The sequence below is a fragment of the Siniperca chuatsi genome, linkage group LG2 (genome assembly GCF_020085105.1).
Source record: "Siniperca chuatsi isolate FFG_IHB_CAS linkage group LG2, ASM2008510v1, whole genome shotgun sequence".
Classification (NCBI taxonomy): domain Eukaryota; kingdom Metazoa; phylum Chordata; class Actinopteri; order Centrarchiformes; family Sinipercidae; genus Siniperca; species Siniperca chuatsi.
The window spans coordinates 35,452,956-35,475,747 of NC_058043.1; the positions used below are offsets into that span (position 1 = coordinate 35,452,956).

Genomic DNA, 22,792 nt, shown 5'->3' on the forward strand with positions numbered 1-22,792 from the left:
TATGGACTGGAAACCCCGAAAAGTGGGAAACACCTCCAAAGGTGGTAGAGAATGACCGAGCCAAGATCCTGTGGGACTTCCAGATTCAGACTGACAGAATGCTAATGGCGAACCAGCCTGACATCGTGGTGGTTGACAAACAGCAGAGGAAAGCCGTTGTGGTTGACGTGGCAATACCAAGCGATGGCAACATCAAGAAAAAGGAACATGAGAAATTAGAGAAGTACCAAGGGCTCAGAGAAGAGCTGGAGAAGGCCTGGAAGGTGAAGGCAACAGTGGTACCCGTGGTCGTCGGAGCACTCGGGGCAGTGACCCCCAAACTGGAGGAGTGGCTACAGCAGATCCCTGGAAGAACACCAGACATCTCGGTCCAGAAGAGTGCAGTACTGGGAACAGCAAAAATACTGCGCAGAACCCTCAAGCTCCCAGGCCTCTGGTAGAGGACCCGAGCTCGAAGGACGAGACCACCCGCGGTGGGTGAAGGACAAAGTTTTATTTTATATATATATATATATATATATATATATATATATATAAACCAGAGGAGCCAAACACCAACTCCTGGTTGACAGAACAGTTGCCCAAGACTGCAGAACCCAACACACCAACCTGTGCACTGCCTGGATTGATTACAAGAAAACATATGACTCAATGCCACACACATGGATCACTGAATGCTTGGAGATGTACAACATCAACAGAACTCTAAGAGACTTCATTGCAAACTCGATGAGGCTGTGGAAACCCACCCTTGGCACCCCCCCCAATGGCAAGCCACTTGCACAAGTGTCCATCAAATGTGGCATATACCAAAGAGATGCTCTGTCCCCACTGCTGTTCTGCATAGGTCTGAACCCCCTCAGCCAAATAATCAACAAGACTGGCTATGGATACCGACTCAGGAATGGGGCCACCATCAGTCACCTCCTCTACATGGATGACATCAAGCTATATGCTAAGAGTGAGTGGGACATCGACTCACTGATCCACACCACCAGGATCTACAGCTCTGACATTGGGATGTCATTCGGGCTTGAGAAGTGTAGTCGAATGGTGACAAAGAGAGGGAAGGTAGTCCGCACAGAAGAGGTCTCACTCCCAGAAGTGAGACCCCATTGCTTTAAGATGGAATTTACAGCAGCCAAAAACACTTTCAATGTACATATGCGCATGTGAGTGTTGTATTAAGATAGCCTTGAAAAAACGTGAAGCTATCCTTTAAGTTTTAATATTTGCTGAAAGATTTTAGGCAGGTGAAGCATTTATCCTCCATAAAGTATGGTTCTTATTTTCTTTGTTGTTCATCTTTTTGTTTTAATGTTGTTATATACTGAGATGTTGAAGTTGGGGAACTTGTGCTAACTCTATAATTGTTTCTCCCAGCCCTATATTTTCCCTCCCATCATATTACATAAAGCTGTCTGTATTTAAATGGATAGTTCAATGTTCTCATCCTCAGGCAACACTGAAGGAGATGCTTTTACACTGAAACATCACTTCTATGCACATTTAAGGAACAGTAAATTCAGTACTCTACAGTACTATCATGTTCGACGCACTAAAAGAAAACAAAAACTGATGGTACTATTATCCTAACTTACTATTTTGAATTGAAATCAAATGAATTAAAGTAATTTAATTGCCCGAGATCAAAGAATAATCAAATCATTCACTGAATACCATTAACTACTTACCTGTATCTCATGGGTAGCACTTTTCTTGGTGGGCCGGAAGCCATAGTACTCTTCCTGCCTCTTCTTCAATTTCCTGAAATAATCCTGGATTAAGAAGGTGGCATAGAACTTTCCCACTGTCACCTCATCGTCTGTTAAAACACAGAAACACATGTAAAGTGTGGAAAAGCCCTGCGATTCAATTTACAAACGGTTAATCCCCTGTCCAGTAGCCATTTTAGAACAGCGGAGACTCATCAGGCTTGACTTTACATTATTAAACTGTGAATTTTACATGTTGCACAATTGCTTTAAAAGTCACTAGAAAATGCAATGAGGCGTCTGAGCAAGTTGAATATTTTTCAACTTGAGATAAAAAATTTGCACTTATCCCAAGGTTTTATCAACATGAGAAAAATAGGATCTGAAACTGATGAAAAAACTTTTGTAATTGAAAAAAATACAGAATTGGGGAAAACAGATTTCTAATTAGGAGAAGTGTAGATGAAATTTAAAAAATGTATTCAAAGAATTGCAGAAGTTAATCAAAATTACATTTGAATTGAAAAAATCTCTTCATACACTTCTGTATAGTTTGTTTACATTGTTGTTTTTTCAGGTTTCAAGATCAATACTTGAGCTTTCAGTTTCAAATATTTGCTTTTCCTTTCTTCTACTTACAAAAATAACATGTCCATGCACAACTGCCATTGTAGTTCCAAAGGGATGTGAACATAGATCAGAGGTTATAAATACGCTCTCAGCTGTTGTCATTGCTTGTCTCTTAGCTATGAAACAGCAGCCAAAGGCAGATAGTGCCCATTTGGTTATGTTAGTGGGAATATTGAAAGTCAGATCATGTCAATTAGACAGACAAGACCTAAGGTCACATGAGGAAAACCATTTCTGGTTGAAACATTGTCATTCCATACAGAATTAAAGAAGAACTGGGATCAAGATGGCAGTATGCTGGTGCTTTTTTTGCTTTGTTTGTGCAGCCTATACCCAGCACCTGCAAAAATGAATGGATGTGCATGTGTTTTTTTTCTTAGCGCTCATGAAAGCTGACCTCCTATAGGTGGGATGACTTGATCCAGTAGTTTCATACTGGTGCGCTTCCAGATCTTCTTGATAATTCCCCTCAGCTCCTCGTTGGCTTGTTCAAAATTACCTGACCAATGGAAGACACATAATAATGAGAATTATTATTACTGAAATTGAAGACAATCAAAAGAGAGATATATGGGCAGGATCCGTCAAATCCCTTAATAACCAGTGTTGGAGAGTAGCATCGCTAAATGTAGCAAATCTACTATTTAACTGTATTTTCCAGTAGCGGTCACATAGCGCAACGACTTTCAAAATCATGTAATGTTCCACTACTTCCTCCATTATGTAGTGCGACCAAACACTAATTGTTATATTGTAGTTTCTGTTGAAGAGGAAATCCAGGGTCAGTGGCAGTCTATTTCTGTAGGACAGTTAACAGTGATGTGGAGAAGCTGAGCCATATTAATCAGCTGGTTCTCCACCAAGAGCATGGTAATTGTACAATTACTAAGAATGCTTAGAGAAACAGAGAACTTCACAATGTAACAACAGTCTAGAAAGGGATTTTCAGTGCTCAAGGCACAGAAAACTAGAAGAAGATAGTGCCCTCTAGAGTTACTATAAATAATGAAAAACAATCAAATGTCACTATACTTTTATCACATGTGCCAGGTTACATCAACCCTGGAAGTGGTCCTTAAAGAAAGTGAATTAAAGAAAAAAGTAATAATAATGGGAATGGTAGTGATAGGAATAATAATAATAGTAATAAGACTAATAATAACAATTGTAGTAGCAGCAGATCACGTAGTATGCTATGAAAACTAGATTTAAGAATTACACAATTACAGTGGGAATGTCACTTCACTTGTCCCTTTATGGGATTACAAATGTTTTTGTCATTTTGGTTTCTTCTTGTCATACTGTTGTTACAGTCTGTCTTGTTCTTTCCCCGTCACTCTGCACTCCCTCACCTGATTATTGATTCCCAGCACCTGTCACCCATAGCACACCTGCACATAATCAGCCACTCTACTCCCTATATAACACAGCTCCTCACCTCAGTCAGTGTTCGGTCTCGTTCATGGTAGAGGACAGAACGCTAGTTCACCTATCTCCTAGAACAATTTGGACTCCCTTCGCCGAAACCTACCCATTCTCTGCTACTGCTATTCAGTACCTCTTCCCTGGCTCCTTCGTGTTCCTGTCATCTGTGTGGTTCACTTCAGCTCCAGTCTCAGTGTATCTCCAGTCTTCCGTGTGTGATCACTCCAGCTCCAGTCCCCGTTGAGCTCCCGTGTCCCGTGAGTCTTCCACTCCGTCTCCTGGGTTCGAGTGTCGCTCGTCTACAGTGAGTGTTACTCTAGTCTCCTGGTTCGAGTTGGATCTACCATCTGGACTTCCCCCTCCTCGCCAGATCTCAGCCAACTCCAGACCAAGGACAGTAGTTCTCCCCTCATTCTATATCCACGCTTTTTGTATTAATAAAGTACTCACTATTCTCCTTGTGTCTCCGGCCTGATCTGTCCGTAACAGAAGACCGGACCTACAAAAAGAAACAAGGATGACGGCCAAAACTTCCCTCCTACACCTGGGTGAGGTGGCCAAACGATATATCCTCAGCCTCCCTAGTCCCTTTATTGCGGTGGACGAGTTTCTACAGTCTGGGATTTTCTCCGGTGGGGTGGAGAATTGCGAGGAGTTCCTCGCGAAGTGCTTCTTCGCGTTCCTGTTGCACCCTGGTCAGTTCCCTTCTGAGCGGACACAGGTAGCCTTCGTGGTGCTTCGGCTAGCCGGTCCGGCACTGCACTGGGCTGGATCCCTGGCTGTTAAGGAAGAGGCAGTTCTCCATTCCCTGGACCTCTTCCTGGCGAGATTCTGCCAGGAGTTTGGCCCGCCGAACCTATGGTCATCCACGAATCCCCAACCTGTCTGCCAGCCGCCGCCGCCTGCCTCCAGCCCTGAGGCGCAGCCGCCGCCTGCCTCCAGCCCTGAGGCGCAGCCGCCGCCTGCCTCCAGCCCTGAGGCGCAGCCGCCGCCTGCCTCCAGCCCTGAGGCGCAGCCGGCGCCGCCGCCTGCCTCCAGCCCTGAGGCGCCGCCGTCTGTCTCCAGAGGGTCCCAGCCTTCGCCGTCTGTCTCCAGAGGGTCCCCAGGCTCCGCTCCGGTTCCCGGCCCGGAGGTCCGCCAGCCGCCAGTGTCCCCAGGCTCCGCTCCGGTTCCCGGCCCGGAGGTCCGCCAGCCGCCAGTGTCCCCAGGCTCCGCTCCGGTTCCCGGCCCGGAGGTCAGCAGCCTGCCGGAGTCCGCTCCGGATTCCAGTCCGGAGGTCCGCCAGTCGCCCGAATCCCAAGGCTCCGCTCCGGTTTCCTGCCCGGAGGTCTCCTCTCCAGTCTCGGCTCCGGTTTCCTGCCCGGAGGTCAGCAGCCGGCCAGAGTCCGCTCCGGTTTCCTGCCCGGAGGTCTCCTCTCCAGTCTCGGCTCCGGTTTCCAGCCCGGAGGTCAGCAGCCGGCCAGAGTCCGCTCCGGTTTCCTGCCCGAGGTCTCCTCTCCAGTCTCGCCCGGTTTCCAGCCCGGAGGTCAGCAGCCGGCCAGAGTCCGCTCCGGTTTCCAGCCGGAGGTCTCCTCTCCAGTCTCGGCTCCGGTTTCCAGCCCGGAGGTCTCCTCTCCAGTCTCGGCTCCGGTTTCCAGCCCGGAGGTCTGCAGCCGGCCAGAGTCCGCTCCGGTTTCCAGCCCGGAGGTCTCCTCTCCAGTCTCCGCTCCGGCCTCTCGCCGTCCTCAAGCTCCTGGTCGACCGCCCGAGGTCTCTCCGGTCTCCAGCCCGGCCCAAGCTCCTGGTCGACCGCCCGAGTCCGCGATGGCCTCCCGCCGTCTCCAAGCTCCTGGTCGTCCGCCCGAGGTCGCGTCTGTCTCCAGCCCGGCCCAAGCTCCTGGTCGGCCGCCCTGTGTGACCAGCTCAACCCTTCTCCAGACTCCAGGTCGGCCACCCGACATACCGGACTCCGATCAGCTCCCCGGATCGGCTTGGCCCCTAGGGACAGGCCGCAGTGTCGGGAGAAGGGGGGGGTCTTTTCGGCCCTCGGGAGCTGGCCGTGGAGGAGGGGGTACTGTTACAGTCTGTCTTGTTCTTTCCCCGTCACTCTGCACTCCCTCACCTGATTATTGATTCCCAGCACCTGTCACCCATAGCACACCTGCACATAATCAGCCACTCTGCTCCCTATATAACACAGCTCCTCACCTCAGTCAGTGTCCGGTCTCGTTCATGGTAGAGGACAGAACGCTAGTTCACCTATCTCCTAGAACAATTTGGACTCCCTTCGCCGAAACCTACCCATTCTCTGCTACTGCTATTCAGTACCTCTTCCCTGGCTCCTTCGTGTTCCTGTCATCTGTGTGGTTCACTTCAGCTCCAGTCTCAGTGTATCTCCAGTCTTCCGTGTGTGATCACTCCAGCTCCAGTCCCCGTTGAGCTCCCGTCTCCCGTGAGTCTTCCACTCCGTCTCCTGGGTTCGAGTGTCGCTCGTCTACAGTGAGTGTTACTCTAGTCTCCTGGTTCGAGTTGGATCTACCATCTGGACTTCCCCTCCTCGCCAGATCTCAGCCAACTCCAGACCAAGGACAGTAGTTCTCCCCTCATTCTATATCCACGCTTTTTGTATTAATAAAGTACTCACTATTCTCCTTGTGTCTCCGGCCTGATCTGTCCGTAACAGAAGACCGGACCTACAAAAAGAAACAAGGATGACGGCCAAAACTTCCCTCCTACACCTGGGTGAGGTGGCCAAACGATATATCCTCAGCCTCCCTAGTCCCTTTATTGCGGTGGACGAGTTTCTACAGTCTGGGATTTTCTCCGGTGGGGTGGAGAATTGCGAGGAGTTCCTCGCGAAGTGCTTCTTCGCGTTCCTGTTGCACCCTGGTCAGTCCCTTCTGAGCGGACACAGGTAGCCTTCGTGGTGCTTCGGCTAGCCGGTCCGGCACTGCACTGGGCTGGATCCTGGCTGTTAAGGAAGAGGCAGTTCTCCATTCCTGGACCTCTTCCTGGCGAGATTCTGCCAGGAGTTTGGCCCGCCGAACCTATGGTCATCCACGAATCCCCAACCTGTCTGCCAGCCGCCGCCGCCTGCCTCCAGCCCTGAGGCGCAGCCGCCGCCTGCCTCCAGCCCTGAGGCGCAGCCGCCGCCTGCCTCCAGCCCTGAGGCGCAGCCGCCGCCTGCCTCCAGCCCTGAGGCGCAGCCGCCGCCTGCCTCCAGCCCTGAGGCGCAGCCGGCGCCGCCGCCTGCCTCCAGCCCTGAGGCGCAGCCGTCTGTCTCCAGAGGGTCCCAGCCTTCGCCGTCTGTCTCCAGAGGGTCCCCAGGCTCCGCTCCGGTTCCCGGCCCGGAGGTCCGCCAGCCGCCAGTGTCCCCAGGCTCCGCTCCGGTTCCCGGCCCGGAGGTCCGCCAGCCGCCAGTGTCCCCAGGCTCCGCTCCGGTTCCCGGCCCGGAGGTCAGCAGCCTGCCGGAGTCCGCTCCGGATTCCAGTCCGGAGGTCCGCCAGTCGCCCGAATCCCAAGGCTCCGCTCCGGTTTCCTGCCCGGAGGTCTCCTCTCCAGTCTCGGCTCCGGTTTCCTGCCCGGAGGTCTCCTCTCCAGTCTCGGCTCCGGTTTCCTGCGGAGGCAGCAGCCGGCCAGAGTCCGCTCCGGTTTCCTGCCCGGAGGTCTCCTCTCCAGTCTCGGCCCGGTTTCCAGCCGGAGGTCAGCAGCCGGCCAGAGTCGCTCCGGTTTCCTGCCCGGAGGTCTCCTCTCCAGTCTCGGCTCCGGTTTCCAGCCCGGAGGTCAGCAGCCGGCCAGAGTCCGCTCCGGTTTCCAGCCCGGAGGTCTCCTCTCCAGTCTCGGCTCCGGTTTCCAGCCCGGAGGTCTCCTCTCCAGTCTCGGCTCCGGTTTCCAGCCCGGAGGTCTGCAGCCGGCCAGAGTCCGCTCCGGTTTCCAGCCCGGAGGTCTCCTCTCCAGTCTCCGCTCCGGCCTCTCGCCGTCCTCAAGCTCCTGGTCGACCGCCCGAGGTCTCTCCGGTCTCCAGCCCGGCCCAAGCTCCTGGTCGACCGCCCGAGTCCGCGATGGCCTCCCGCCGTCTCCAAGCTCCTGGTCGTCCGCCCGAGGTCGCGTCTGTCTCCAGCCCGGCCCAAGCTCCTGGTCGGCCGCCCTGTGTGACCAGCTCAACCCTTCTCCAGACTCCAGGTCGGCCACCCGACATACCGGACTCCGATCAGCTCCCCGGATCGGCTTGGCCCCTAGGGACAGGCCGCAGTGTCGGGAGAAGGGGGTCTTTTCGGCCCTCGGGAGCTGGCCGTGGAGGAGGGGGTACTGTTACAGTCTGTCTTGTTCTTTCCCGTCACTCTGCACTCCCTCACCTGATTATTGATTCCCAGCACCTGTCACCCATAGCACACCTGCACATAATCAGCCACTCTGCTCCCTATATAACACAGCTCCTCACCTCAGTCAGTGTCCGGTCTCGTTCATGGTAGAGGACAGAACGCTAGTTCACCTATCTCCTAGAACAATTTGGACTCCCTTCGCCGAAACCTACCCATTCTCTGCTACTGCTATTCAGTACCTCTTCCCTGGCTCCTTCGTGTTCCTGTCATCTGTGTGGTTCACTTCAGCTCCAGTCTCAGTGTATCTCCAGTCTTCCGTGTGTGATCACTCCAGCTCCAGTCCCGTTGAGCTCCCGTCTCCCGTGAGTCTTCCACTCCGTCTCCTGGGTTCGAGTGTCGCTCGTCTACAGTGAGTGTTACTCTAGTCTCCTGGTTCGAGTTGGATCTACCATCTGGACTTCCCCCTCCTCGCCAGATCTCAGCCAACTCCAGACCAAGGACAGTAGTTCTCCCCTCATTCTATATCCACGCTTTTTGTATTAATAAAGTACTCACTATTCTCCTTGTGTCTCTGGCCTGATCTGTCCGTAACAACTGTCAAGTGGCATTATTACTGTGACCGCTACACACCGTGTTTATCTGCTTTGCTACTTTGTGCATTATATACCATACACCCATTTCCATCTAATTTGCTCTAAATAAAGTGCTTTTTGAGGAGGTTTTGTCATGTTAAAATCTTAAATGTCTTTATCTGGTGGTTAGGTCCATAGTATCAAAGGCTGCACTAAGATCAAGCTTAACCAAAACTGATGTTTTACCTGAATCAGTATTCAGATGAATACACCTTTATCAGTGCAGTCTCATTGTTGTGATGTTGGCTTTCTCCAGGTACTCTGACTTCCTCCCACAGTCCAAAGACATGCAGGTTAGGTTAATTGTTATTTGGCGGCTCTAAATTGCCCGTAGGTGTGAATGTGAGCGTGAATGGTTGTTTGTTTCTATGTATCAGCCCTGTGGTTGACTGGTGAACCCCGCCTCTCGCCCAATGTCAGCTGGGATCGGCTCCTGCCCCCAGCGACCCTCTAAGGATAAGCGGTTATAGATAATGGACGGACTGTTTAAACAGATAATATGAAAAACATAGATAATATTTCATGCGCGTAGGAGGGTCTGGCCCGTGGTTCATTTAAGAGGTCAAAATTCCTGCACCACTTGTAGTGACAAGACAAGACATTTGTGTTTAATAGTCTAACTTTATTACAGTGTTGACAGATAAAGCAGATATTATATAATATTATGTGCAGTATTTTAAAAGGGTATCACAAATTATCTGAAGCTTTCACAAAAATTTTAAAGCATAACTATGGTAATTTTCCGACAAGTAAAAACAAAGTGAAAAGTTACACTGTGAAACATGAACAGTACAGACCTCACAGTAGCTGCAGGCTACTTTGTAAGACCAGCAATTACACCATCATTTATGTTTATATGGTACAAAATAAAGTCTTCTGCCTCGTAATGGTAAGTGTCACTGGACAGAATGTCCCAGGTCTGACTTAACTAATTATACAGTCAGGATAACATATTGGGATTTACACAGTGGATACAGTTATAATGATAATATCACTTTCATTACTTTCATACCTTAATATGGTGTCTTTTTTAGCAGAGACAATAGACTGGAGCAATGTTTCACATCCTCTATTGTTACATATTGTGCTTTCCATCAAGACAAAGGCCATTACGTGTTTACATGTGTTTTGGAAAATGGTAACACTACTGCTAACACATTACCTTATCTCCTCACAAGAAATGCTTTCTACTTGAGCTGATTCCTGACATATGTACCTGCAATCTTGGAACCTATCGGCTATGGTCTGATGATGATTTAGCCTCTGGGGGCAACAGCCAATGTTTCAGGGCTTCTGGTGTAGCCAGGTGTTATCCGGATATCCGGGCCAAGACTTCCTCATCCATGTGCCGGTCATTGTTTACAGTCCATTTAGCAACTTGAGACGGAAGAATGGTAATCCCTATAAACAGATATCTGCATATGAATGCTAAATCACTGTCAGATCATAGCAGATGGGTTCAAAGATTGCATTTCGGCCAATGCGTTCTGCCTCTTTTGCTCTCCCCGTAAACTGTTTACATGAATGCAACCAAAGCCTGTTCAAACGTGATTGGTCAATACTACTTCAGACTACAAACCAGAATGCTTCTGATACCAAAATCTTGTCCCTTGCCTGCAGATTCTGCAGATATCTGTTTATAGATATTACAGGTACCTGTAAAGAGAAACATAAAACAGAGTTTATGCTTAAAGTGTATAGTCTCCTGAGAGACCCTTTGAACACCTGCAGATGGATTTCATTGAGCTGACACCCAGTGAGGGAAAGAAATATTGTTTGGTCATTGTTGACATGTTCTCTAAACAGCCAAACAGGATTCAGCAGCAGTAGCAAAGAGTCTAATACGAGATATCGTCCTGCGTTGGGGTATTCCAGATAAGATTTCCAGCGATAACGGTACACCTTTCATGAGCGCAGCATTGAAGAGTGTAGGGGAGTATCTTAGTATTGATTTAAAACATCATTGTGCCTATCACCCAGCCAGCGCAGGAGCCGTGGAGAGGGAGAACAGTTCTCTGAAAAACAAGCTTGCTAAGTGTTGTGATGAGACAGGGCTGCCCTGGACAAAAGCACACCCATTGTTCTGATCTACATGAGGTCCAGGATAAGAAGCAGGGGGGTCTCAGTCCTTTTGAAATCCTTTTTGGCAGGCCATTGAACACTGGTATTGGGCCAGTGAAAAGACAACTTCCTGACACCAGCCAATGTGAGGATGAGATGCTTCGCTATTGCACAAACTTGTCCACTGCGCTTTCTGATATTCACAAACAGGTGAAGGAAGCCATTCCAAAGGCTGCAGAGAGGAAACTGCATGACTTGGAGCCTGGTGATTGGATCAGCAGTGTCCCATAGGCGTCCTGTGACCATCTCCTCACTGTCCTTGGTCGCAGGCTGCCTTTTAACCAGAGGCACATAGCAGGTTTTGAGGTGAACCAGGTTGTGGTCTGACCTACCCGGGGGGCGAGGGGAGAAGAGCTGTATGCATCCTTAACGTTAACATACAGTAGGTCCAGTGTCCTCTTCTCTCTAGTAGGAGAACTCACATACTGGGTGAAATTAGTCAGTGTTGTTGAAACACTGACATGGTTGAAGTCACCCGAGATTAATATGAGTGCACTCGGGTGTTGAGTCTGGAGTTGTGGTATGGCGGTGTGAATGGCGTTGTACGCTGATGCCGAGTTAGCAGAGGGGGGGATGTAAGCAGCCACAAGAATGGCATGTGAGAATTCACGTGGCAGATAATATGGCCGGAGTCCCACAGCTAACAGTTCAATGTCTGGGCTACAGATACTCTGCATGATAGCAACGTGACCAGGGTTACACCATCTGTTGTTGACCAGAACAGCAAGCCCGCCACCTTTCTGCTTACCGCTCCCGGAGTGATCCCTGTTAGCCCGAACAGTCTGAAAGCCATCGATGGAAACGTTATAATCCGGGATATCCTGGTGTAGCCATGTCTCTGAGAAGCACATCAAACTACACTCATGGAACTCCGTCTGACTCCGGGCTAACGCGTTAGCTCGTCCAAATTATTCGCGAGTGATCTCACGTTGCCCATTATGTGAGAAGGCAGACACGGCTTAAATCTCTTATTCTTAAGTCTCTTTTGTCTGCACCCCTCTCTCTTCCCTCGCCGCTTCGTTCCTCCTCTGCATCCTCGGTGTGTCCTCCTCCAGATCTCAGTGGGGACATCGGTTGTCCTGGGCGCCATGCCGCTCGACTTCAGTGTGATCAGCTGTTCCCTGGTGTAAACAATGCGACCAGCAAACAGCTGATCTGCAGCGGTGCCCTGACTGAGTAGCAGGAGAAGAAGTTCCATGGCGAAAAAAAGTACTAAAACACATTCTACTCTCATTTTCGTAAAGAGTGTAGTTTAAATTTATCTTACACACAAGTTACTCAAGTTTGGAAGAAAAAGGAAAGCTAAAAGTTGGAAAAAGTAAGACGACAAAACAGAGCTATGGCAACAGGCAGCATGCATGTTGGCGCATGCGCACTACTCAATGACAATGACGAACTGACTGATTTAGGGAAGAGGAACAGGAATTCCAAGGAAAATCCTGAGCTATCTTAGACTGAACTGAATTGCTTGGTATTTCATATCCACTTTGCCTTGAGTGGCTTGCCCTTTGCTGTACTGATTGATATTATTTTGAAAGATTTAGTAATAAAAATAAATTATTTCATACATATATTTGTGTCCTTCTCGCTGTGTTGGTCTGGCCGGGAATCTGAACCTAGAATAAATTGAGTGGTGTGAACAGCCTTAAAACCAGTCACATTCCCACAACACCAACAGAGTTGAGCCATGTATTCCTATAGCCCTCAGTAGTAATGACTTCATGAGCTTCTTTAATGATAACATTTTTATTATTAGAGAAAAAATTCATCACATCCTGCCCTCAACCGGCAACGATTTATCTTCAAACACAGGAACCTTAGAAACAGTTGTAAAACCTGATATATATTTAGAACAATTTGCTCCTATCGACCTTCTTCAACTAACTTCAATGATTAATTCACCTAAGCCATCAACCTGTCTCTTACACCCCATTCCAACTAGGCTGCTTAAAGATGTTTTACCCATAGTTAGCACTTCTTTACAAGATATGATTCTGTCTTTATTAAAAGGGTATGTCCCACAGTCTTTTAAAATAGCTATAATTAAAGTTCTTCTTAAAAAAACCCTCTCTTGATCCAGGGATTTCAGCCAACTATAGACCTACAGTATACATATACTGCATTGTTTACACTTCAGTACTATGTACTGAATACTGCAATAACTCATCTACTGCACTGTAAACTATTTCTGTCCATAATGTGCACTACTAAAATATTTTCATAATATTGCTCTATCCTGCATTTATGCACACACTTCATATCCTGCACTTGCTTATTGCACTTCTGGTTAGACCTAAACTGCATTTCGTTGCCTTGTACTTGTACACGTGTAATGACAATAAAGTTGAATCTCATCTAATCTAAAACTTCAAGGACTGCCTTCTTTCACCTACATAACATTGCAAAAATCAGGCACATCATGTCTCAAAATGATGCAGAAAAACTAGTCCATGCATTTGTTACTAATTTAAAATCCTTCTCCTCACCTACAAAGCTCTTAATGTTCAGGCACCATTGTATCTTAAAGAGCTCCTAGTACCTTATTACCCCACTAGAACACTGCGCTCAAAAATGCAGGGTTACTTGTGGTTCCTAGAGTCTAAAAAAGTAGTATGGTAGCCAAAGCCTTCAATTGTCAAGCTCCTCCTCTGTGGAATCAGATCCTAGTTTGGGTTTTGGAGGCAGACACCATCTCCACATTTATGAGTAGGCTTAAGACTTTCCTCTTTGATAAAGCTTATAGTTAGGGCTGGCTCAGGTGAGTCCTGAATCATCCCTTAGTTATGCTGCTATAGGTCTGGACTGCTGCTGGAGACTTCCCATGACACACCTCTCTCCTCTCCATCTGTATGCATTCATATTATTTTATTAATATTAATATCTCCACTACCATTACATTATTTTTATTTTAAAACACTATGTGGAATTTTCATTGCGCTCTTGTATGCTCTCTCTCGCTCTCTCTCAACCCAACCGGCAGCAGTGGATGGCTGCCCACCCTGAGTCAGGTTCTGCCTGAGGTTTCTGCCTCTTAAAAGAACGTTTTTCCTTGCCACTGTTGCCAATTGATTGCTCATGGTGGAAAATGTTGGGTCTCTGTAAATAATATTATAAAGAGTACGTTGTAGATCTGCTCTATAGAAAAAGTGCAAAGAGATAACTTCTGTTATGAATTGACACTATATAAATAAAACTGAATTGAATTGTATAGAGTGATACGTCTTCTCTATAGCAGATTGCATCACGTCAATTTCAGGAGTCGCATTCTCCGGTTCAACTTTCATTCATATCATCAGTTTATAAACTCAGTAGTTTTGAACCAGGACCTCCAGTATTTGGAATGATTATCTCGTGTAAAACAAGGTTTGTCAGATTAAGTAGTCTACCGTTTTTATTTCAATGTGTCTGATACATTTATAATCAACATAGATGGGTCACGTAACAACTGGGCATAGCATAGAGTAACAGTGTATATAGCTAAGAAAATGACTGTTTAACTTTTGTAAATGTGACATTACTGATGTGTTTTCACTGAGGTCTTTGCATGCTAACTAACTCCTTTTAACTTGGCACCGTTCTCTTAAACAGATCATACACATACACCTCTAGTTTGGCCCTTAAAGACAACCACACCCGGCGGAGAGTAACTTTAAAGCTCCCGCTTTTTCCACTTTTCCTTTGTTTCTTACCACATGGGTTTATGCTCGTGCATGCGAGACATACGCCAATTAATTGGCTATCATTTCTCTTCTTTAAGAAGAGTGATGCCCCCGAGGACTTTATTCATTAAAGTTATTTATGATTATCTTTGATACTTCTGATAGCCATAATTAATTGATCGCACCTACATAAGTGGTGCCCCCCTTTAAACATTGTAAATCCCAACACTTTAAACATACATTTTTGATAACACAAACCTTCTGTCTTTATTTTCAGTGCAGTTCTAACCAGGGCAAATAGTGTGGCGTTGAAGGTAACTGTCCCATCACTGTTAAGAGGCATGTTCATGGAGACCAACCTCTGTAGAAACAAAACACAACACACAAACATGTAGAAATGTTATCTGTCTTTACAAACAAGTATTAAAAAATACTTCTACTGCTAGTTCTTTTCAGTTTCAGGTCATTTTCTCTTTTCCGTTTTTATAAAACATTCTATATCCATTTCCCATCCAATTTTTTTCTTTAAAAAATTTTCAAGTCTTAAAACAACAGCAGCCTATATGTACATTGAAAAAGGTTTTGCTTGCTGTAATAATTCCTTCTGGTTATTCTAGCCATTAAAAGATCCCTTCCTAACATGTTAGTGATAAGGGACAAAATCCACATTCCTCATTCTGTGCAAAAATACATTAATACATACAGTACAAAATGTTTCTGAAGCTAATATGAGGCTTCAGTGTCACGGCTCCAGCTTTTCCTTGTGTTTCCCTGTGTTTTCTTTGTCTCCTCCTCCCCTGTTTGTCTGTGTATGTGTGTGTGTATGTGTTGTGGTCCTCAATGGAAAACGTCATGAGGTCAAGGAAAGATGTGAAGGAGAATTCATCAGGACTGAGGAAAAGACAGAATCCGACTGCACTTACACTAGGCGAAGTAATTATACGATGGTGAAATCTGTAATCAAAGACCACGGTATGTTTGAACCATCGGCCAGAAACACAACAAAAAGCACAAATTCAGCTCGATTTCTTGTTTCGTTCTTACTGACAAAACAAATTTACCACTCAATTTTGTTTTCATTGGTGGATGGACCAAACATTTCCTGTTGCTGCTCCTTTACACTAAAAGCCTTTAATTGGCTTAGGAGAATCAACAAACAGTGAAGTGAGGCTTTTTTATAGTTTTACGGAAATCTAACAGCAGGAGATCAGATCAAGCTCAGTGCGAGTATCCCAGCCATATGCAATACTATTAGGTATACTATTTATACCTAGCATGCTCAAACCCGCCTTTCACTAAAACAGATCCATTCCTGAAACAGTTAAAACCACAGTCAATAAAACATCTTTCTGGTAATTATACTGCCAGGAGTGACTTTGGTTCCGATCTGCATTATTGACAAAAGATAACGTCAGACACACTGACTACAACAGTTGTTGCACACACATATAAAATCCTTGATGACAGCTTTTAGATTTGTTTTAGATTTGATGTATTTCTTATATCATTCGTTGCCAAATTAGGAGATGGGGTTTAATGCTGAACTCGCAACATTTCTTTTAGGCTGGTAAGTAACATCTAACTGTTAGTAAGATTTCATCTTGCTAAGTAGCAGAACAAAATCATTTTTAAAAGTACACTGCTGTAATGTTAAATGTACTACTAGTTGTAACTTACCAGATCACTAGAAGGAGTGTAAACTTGGAGGGGGTGGGATTATGCGTTTGGGGGAAAGGAGGAATGGAGGGTGGCGAAAAGAGGAGGAGGAGAGGGAGAGAAGGAGAGAGGAAAGAGGCGCATTATGGGAAGTCTCCCGGCAGTCTAGGCCTATAGCAGCATAACTAAGGGATGGTTCAGGACTCACCTGAGCACTTATTTTTCGGCATCATTTTGATACAGGATGTGCCTGATTTTTGCAATGTTACGAAGTTTGTTTCATGTGGGAGTTAAAAGATAAATCCTGATCTAAGATAACTCCGAGGTTCCTTGCGGTGCTGCTGGAGGCCCGAACAATGCCATCTAGAGTAAGTATATCTTTAGATAATGTGTCTTGGAGGTGTTTGACAAAACTGAAGTTATTGTACTTGGTCCCAGAGTTTAACATCAGAAAGTTGCAGGTCATCCAGGTCTTTATGTCCTTAAGGCATGCTTAAAGTTTAGTTAACTCGTTAGTTTCATCTGGCTTGATCGATAGATATAATTGTAAAGGTATCATCTGCATAGCAATGAAAGTTTATGAAGTGCTTCCTAATAATACTGCCTAGAGGAAGCATATATAAGGTGAATAGAATCGGCCCAAGCACAGAATCTTGTGGAACTCAGTGACTAACTTTGGTGTGCACGGAGGACTCACCGTTAACATGTACAAACTGAGATCGATCTGATAGATAGGATTCAAACCAGCTTAGTGTGGTTCCTTTAATGCCAATTACATGTTGCAATCTCTGTAATAGGATGTGATGGTCAGTGGTGTCAAATGCAGCACTAAAATCTAACAAGACAAGTACAGAGACAAGTCCATTGTCTGATGCAATTAAAATGTCATTTGTAATTTCACAAAATCAACAGTGTTGTCTCTGTGCTATAATGCACTCTAAACCCTGAATGAAAACCCTGACTGATTTGCATAGGAGTCCTCGTCCTTGAATTAAATGCAGATGGGATCGCTTCCTTGAATCTAGCCACAGCAATATCAGATAGACATCTAGAGTAAGAATTTTTGCCTAATGGTGTGTAGTCCAGAAATAGCAGTTCAAAAGTTATTAAACAATGGTCTGATAAAGAAAGATTCTGTGGAAAGACTATTAAATGTTCAATTTCAATGCCATATACCAGAACAAGGTCGAGGATGTGGTTAAAACAGTGAGTGGCTTCATGTACACTCTGACAAAAGCCAATTGAATCTAATAATGAGATAAACGCAGTACTAAGGCTATCATTTTCAACGTCCACAAGAATATTGAAATCACCTACAATAACCACTTAATCTGTTTTAAGGACTAAACTTGATAAAAACTCTGAGAATTCAGATAAAATTAATATTATTATTAGTCTCATTCATATTATCATTATTATTCCTATCCTTATTATTACTGTTATTATTTTATTAATATCACTAATACCATTACATTATTATTATTTGTAACCAAATGTGCCACAAATGGAAACACAGTTATGCTTGGCATTGAAGGCTCTGCTCCTAGATGGTCCCTGGATTAGGCAAGCAGCAAGCTAGGCCAAAACAGGGAGCGAAATGCAAACCCCCCCCCCAAAATGATGGAACCCAACACCAAGCTAGAATAACGAGCATGTCCACAGACTATGGAAAATATCTATGTGTAGCAGGAAGCCTACTGCAGGGCTTGGAAATGTATTATCTTAGGAAAAAGGATGCAAGCATACATCCTGAAAGAGGCTATCCTACAGTTATGTGAAACGTTTATGTATAGCAGCAAGCCTGCTGTGGACCTCGGAAATGTATTATCTTGAGAATAAGAATGCAAGCATGCATCCTGAAAGAGGCTATCCTACATTTGCGTGAAATATTTATGAGTAGCATCAAGCCTGCTACTGACATCAGAAGTTATCTTAATAGGATGCGAGCATACATCCTGAATGAGGTCGTACCACAGGGTATTTGCTCATAACCTTCTGGGCTAAAATTATCTCTTTATCTCCTGGGCTAATGTAATGTTCGTAGGCTGCTGAGGACTAGCGTCCCATAGCTTTAGAGTGCATGCTGGACCAAGGCAGCTGCGGAGGTAGCTGCACCAATGTGGAAGGAGTGCAAGGTGTACAGCTGAGAAGGAAGCCTGCATCGAATACATAGGAGACGGAGGCGGTTTTTAGAATGTTTAAGGTGGATGGAGTACATGTGAACCTCTACAGAGATATCAGAAATAGAAAGATCATGCAAAGGATTGAAAGAGTCTGAACTAGTTGTGTATTCACCACACCTGAGGAACCCATAAAATGTAAGAAATCTGCACATGATCCAAAACACCCATGCCTTAGGTGAGATACCAGTTTGTGCACTAAAGGTAATGAGAGAGGAAGGTGCTTATCATTGCTTCCTAGACACTCTTTCTTTAAGCCGTTGAAGAAGAGGCTAATGGAGGGGTTCCGTACAGGCTACATACCGAAGGATCTGCACATCTTAAATGAAACTGAATACCTGCTACAAGTGCTTTGATGGAAAAAGGTTGGGTTTTTCGGGATTTAAAACAGTGAACAACAAAGGCACAAATCATAGGGAAGTTAACAGGCATGACAGGAATGCAGAAGGCTGCACAGAAGGAAGTGAAATAGAACAAAGAGTAGTCATACATTTTAGGGTAAAATTGCCCATGACACTTGTTAGCCCATGTTAGTCGTCTGACAAATCTGTTAATACAGGGAATATAAGAGTGTCCTTTATTGATGATATTAACAGTTGCCTCGTTATCGCAGAAAACCATAACTGTTTCCTAAACCATTGGTTTCCCCAGAGAATGCATGAGACAACAGTGGGATATAATTCTAATAGTGCGTAGATTGTAAATTTGAGGGAAGAGTGAGCAATTCTTTTTGCCAAACATCAGCATACCATTGATCATTGTAGAGCCCCCCCAAAACCAATGGAGGAGCCGCATCTGTAGAAAAATATTTTTGAATGTACAATGCCGCTTTTGCCGAAAATTATGTGGTAAAAGAGTGCCCCCATGAGACATGCCAGATCAGATATTATAGCTATATGTATAAGTGTCCAGTTCAAATCTGACTGGAAAGCTGTTTCCTCTCGACTTTTACTCCCAGAACGGCGTTCCCGTGTGTTCCACCCCATTTCCACCACTGGTGAGAAGGTATAATCATAATAAAGAGTACTAGGCACTGGACTTGAACATAAACAAAAACTAACATTAATTTAAATTTAAAACTATTGACAGTGTGTGACTTCCTAAAATATATACTGTATACAATTTATATTTTTGATACATTTGTTATATATTGTGATTAAAGATGCAAATGGAACATTATCTGTTGATAGTGCCATAAATAATGTTCTATAGATCTACCAGTCCTTTTCTCCAAAAATAGCTTAAATCCCTAATTGAAAACCACAGCATGCGATGTGAATGATTAAATTAAGCATGAGAGCCATCTTAATCATAATGTGTTGCTTTGAAGTAGATGGTATTCAAATCATCCCCCCCACCCCACACACACTTTTCAAACCAATGTTACGCCCTTAAGGGGAATACTACAAATTTGAAAATCAAATCACCAATAGCAAATAACAATATATGTGACCAAAATCCAATAATATCCGCTCATATATTTAACCCTTTCAGATTATCCTGAGAGTCCCATTTTTCAATGCCCCGTCCTCCCGAATCCACATTTCGGCTTTGACTTGGCTTTTCATGTATACATGCTTTAAAATTTTGAATTTGGCTGCTTGCAGCCCTGGTTAAAAAATGAACTTAACCTTACTGTTCACTACCTTTAGCCAGCTTAAGTCATTGGCCAAGTGAACAGCTTCTTACTTGTAGCAAGTTGGAAAGTATTTAAATATATATATTTAAAGAAACTTGACTTTGTAACACATTGGCTTTCTTAAAATGAAGCATAATCTTCCCCGCTTTGAAACATGAAGGCCTGCTCACTGCGATTTCACTATGCCATCAGACCAATTGGGGTAAGTACTGAACTGACACTTCACTACAAACAATTGAACTGGAAGAACCACATAGAGGCTAATTAGGACTCGCCATCCTCTAACTGAAGAGCAAAATACTTTATTACAATGCCATGTGACACCAGACATCAGGCTGAACATTTTTCTCACCTTGCAGGCAATACGGTGAGGACAAAACTTGCCGAAACCCAGAGGAGGAGGTATTCTCCGTAGGAGTGTCACCACATCAAGGTGCTTAATACGCCCCCTGTAACAACAGAAATAAAGGATTTTATACCCACAAAAATACACTCAGAGGATCTTTCTCAAGTTAAGAAAATTATTAAAATACACATTGGGCATTTTTCTGCAATTTCTTTTATTTAATAGCGAACATAGGCAAGCGTACTAAACAGAAACCACAATCTGGACATATTAGTTAATGGAGTAACTTGGACATTTAACAAAGGAGGCCATTCTATTTTATGAATCTTTTCCACCGGGACCAAAGCTGTCTCCAAGGAGATATCAATCTGATAGTTACTACCACTAAGTGGGAAAAAACCTCATCATGAAATAATTAGATGTGCTTTTCAGCAAGACCAGGTTGCTAATTTTCACATCAACAACAAACAGTTTTAAGGCTTGGTTACACCAGTATTTAAAACAGTGAAATTTTAAAAGCAAAACGAGATCTGCAATCATCAGATCTGCCCATTCAAATATTTTGCATGTAATTCAACTTATAAGTTAATGTTTTAGTGTTTTGAATGTCAAAACATAGTCCCAACCCACTCTCACCGCATGTTCTTTTTAATAACATTACATACACCAGCATATAGATATATATGGGAAAGTCCCTTCAAATTGCGAGAGCAGACAGTCCAGGATCTTCTCCAGAGGACCAGTAGTGTCTTCACAGACTCCCAGGACATGGCAGTCACAATTGCACCCTTCACACAACCAGAAAACCAGGAACCTCTCATCTCCTGCATGGTCATTTTTTGATCATATAACCATCTTTACAACCAAAAGCCATCACACATTGATAACCATCAGCACACGATTTGCTGTTACAACTCACCTCTGGGAACTAGTCACCCACAGTTAGTTGTCAGAAAATTGTTACTTTAGAGCAAGACAAGAACATATGTGAGTGTGTAGCTGTTGTTTGACATTGCAGTGTAGCTATTGTTTGACATCACACCTAAAATCAATATCCAATTGAAATTTGGCTAAGAAGATCCCATAGAAGAGCTGTACACTGCTCTTAACCAGAGGTGGGGCGGTTAACCACATGCACATTTACCAAATATATCCTTGAAGTCTATTCTCTTGTAAAATGGAAAAAAACAGTTTGAAAACACTATGCACCCTTTCAATGCATGACTGAGAGAAGGTGAAGTCGTTGCTAATGCAACAGGTTTGCAAGATAGTTTGTTTTCTTTGGTGACAGTTTGGCATTTGTTCATTGAGTCACTTAACTAAGTACAAAAAACATACAAAATCAAAGGCACAAACATTAAGAAAATGCGCTTCAAATCCAAAAATGCTACAAATACTAAAACACATCCAAAAGTGAAAACACAGACATTAAGGGAAATGCCCTTCAAAACAAGAGACAGCTGCAAATGGCAATATACAAAAAATAAAAACCCCACATATATATATATCATGCAACAAAAAGACTTGATGTGCTCTTGGCCGCTAGGGGGAGTGATGAATGCTTCGACCTTGCAGTGGCAAAGACACAAGGCTCGTTCATGATGAATTTTGTTTAATTTGAGATCAGGCCATGGAGACATTGCTGGCTCATCTCGAATGAGCCTACTACTCACCATAAAAACACACTACTCACCATATAGATAATAATAATAATAATAATATTTAGAGCCCAACCCTGAATCTTTTTTTGGCCTTCAAAAACTGGCACGTTAATGTAGCAGAGCGGAGCATTGGAGGCAGGAGGAGTAATATAGCGCTACACATGAAAAGACATATGCAGGCAGGCAGCAATGTTACTAAGTTCTGTCTTTCAGACAGTGAGTGGAGCATTTGCCAGTGCTGCGTCCAGTATTTCAAGCTTTTCTCCACATTTCAGCACTGACATTAGTCCATAAACATTGTAAAGATCACGAGACACAATTTGTGTGACTTAAGTTGGCAGAGGCGCATGCACAGAAAGAGCTCTCTAAAAGTTTTGCCTCCACGTAAAAAGTCTGGAACAGGAAAATGGTTGTCTTACCAATAATGTTGTTCGCTTGTCACTGAATGTAATTCTGGTTTTGCAGAAACATAAATACTGATGTTACTGATGATGGTGGGATTTGTTGGGTCTCTGTAAATAACATTATAAAGAGTATGGTCTAGACCTTCTCTATAGGAAAAGTGCAATGACATAACTAACTAACTAACTAATTAACATAACTATGAATTGGCACTATATAAATAAAATTGAATTGAATTGAATTGATTTGGAGATAATATATTGGAAAAAAAGAGGAGAAAAAGGGGCATGGGGGTGAAAAACGGAAAGGGGTAAAGCCCTTGTGCTAAACGTGAGACGGAATTGAGCAATAAAATGATGATGACGTTAGAAAAATGATGAATAGTGATATTAGGATAGCGGCTATATATTACCTAGAAGATTGAC

At 44.5% G+C, this 22,792-nt stretch overlaps 1 protein-coding gene across 2 annotated transcripts in view; it reads right to left on the reverse strand.

The window, feature by feature from the left end:
* LOC122861584 (dihydropyridine-sensitive L-type skeletal muscle calcium channel subunit alpha-1-like) overlaps window positions 1-22,792 on the reverse strand; it is a 147,575-nt gene that overhangs the window by 11,969 nt on the left and 112,814 nt on the right. For both annotated transcript variants that reach the window (XM_044166206.1, XM_044166216.1), the window contains 4 exons: window positions 20,311-20,407; window positions 14,742-14,844; window positions 2,743-2,844; window positions 1,695-1,825 (listed from right to left, as the gene is read on the reverse strand). In XM_044166206.1, coding sequence (XP_044022141.1) covers window positions 1,695-1,825; window positions 2,743-2,844; window positions 14,742-14,844; window positions 20,311-20,407 — 433 coding nt within the window. The remainder of the gene's footprint in view (window positions 1-1,694; window positions 1,826-2,742; window positions 2,845-14,741; window positions 14,845-20,310; window positions 20,408-22,792) is intronic.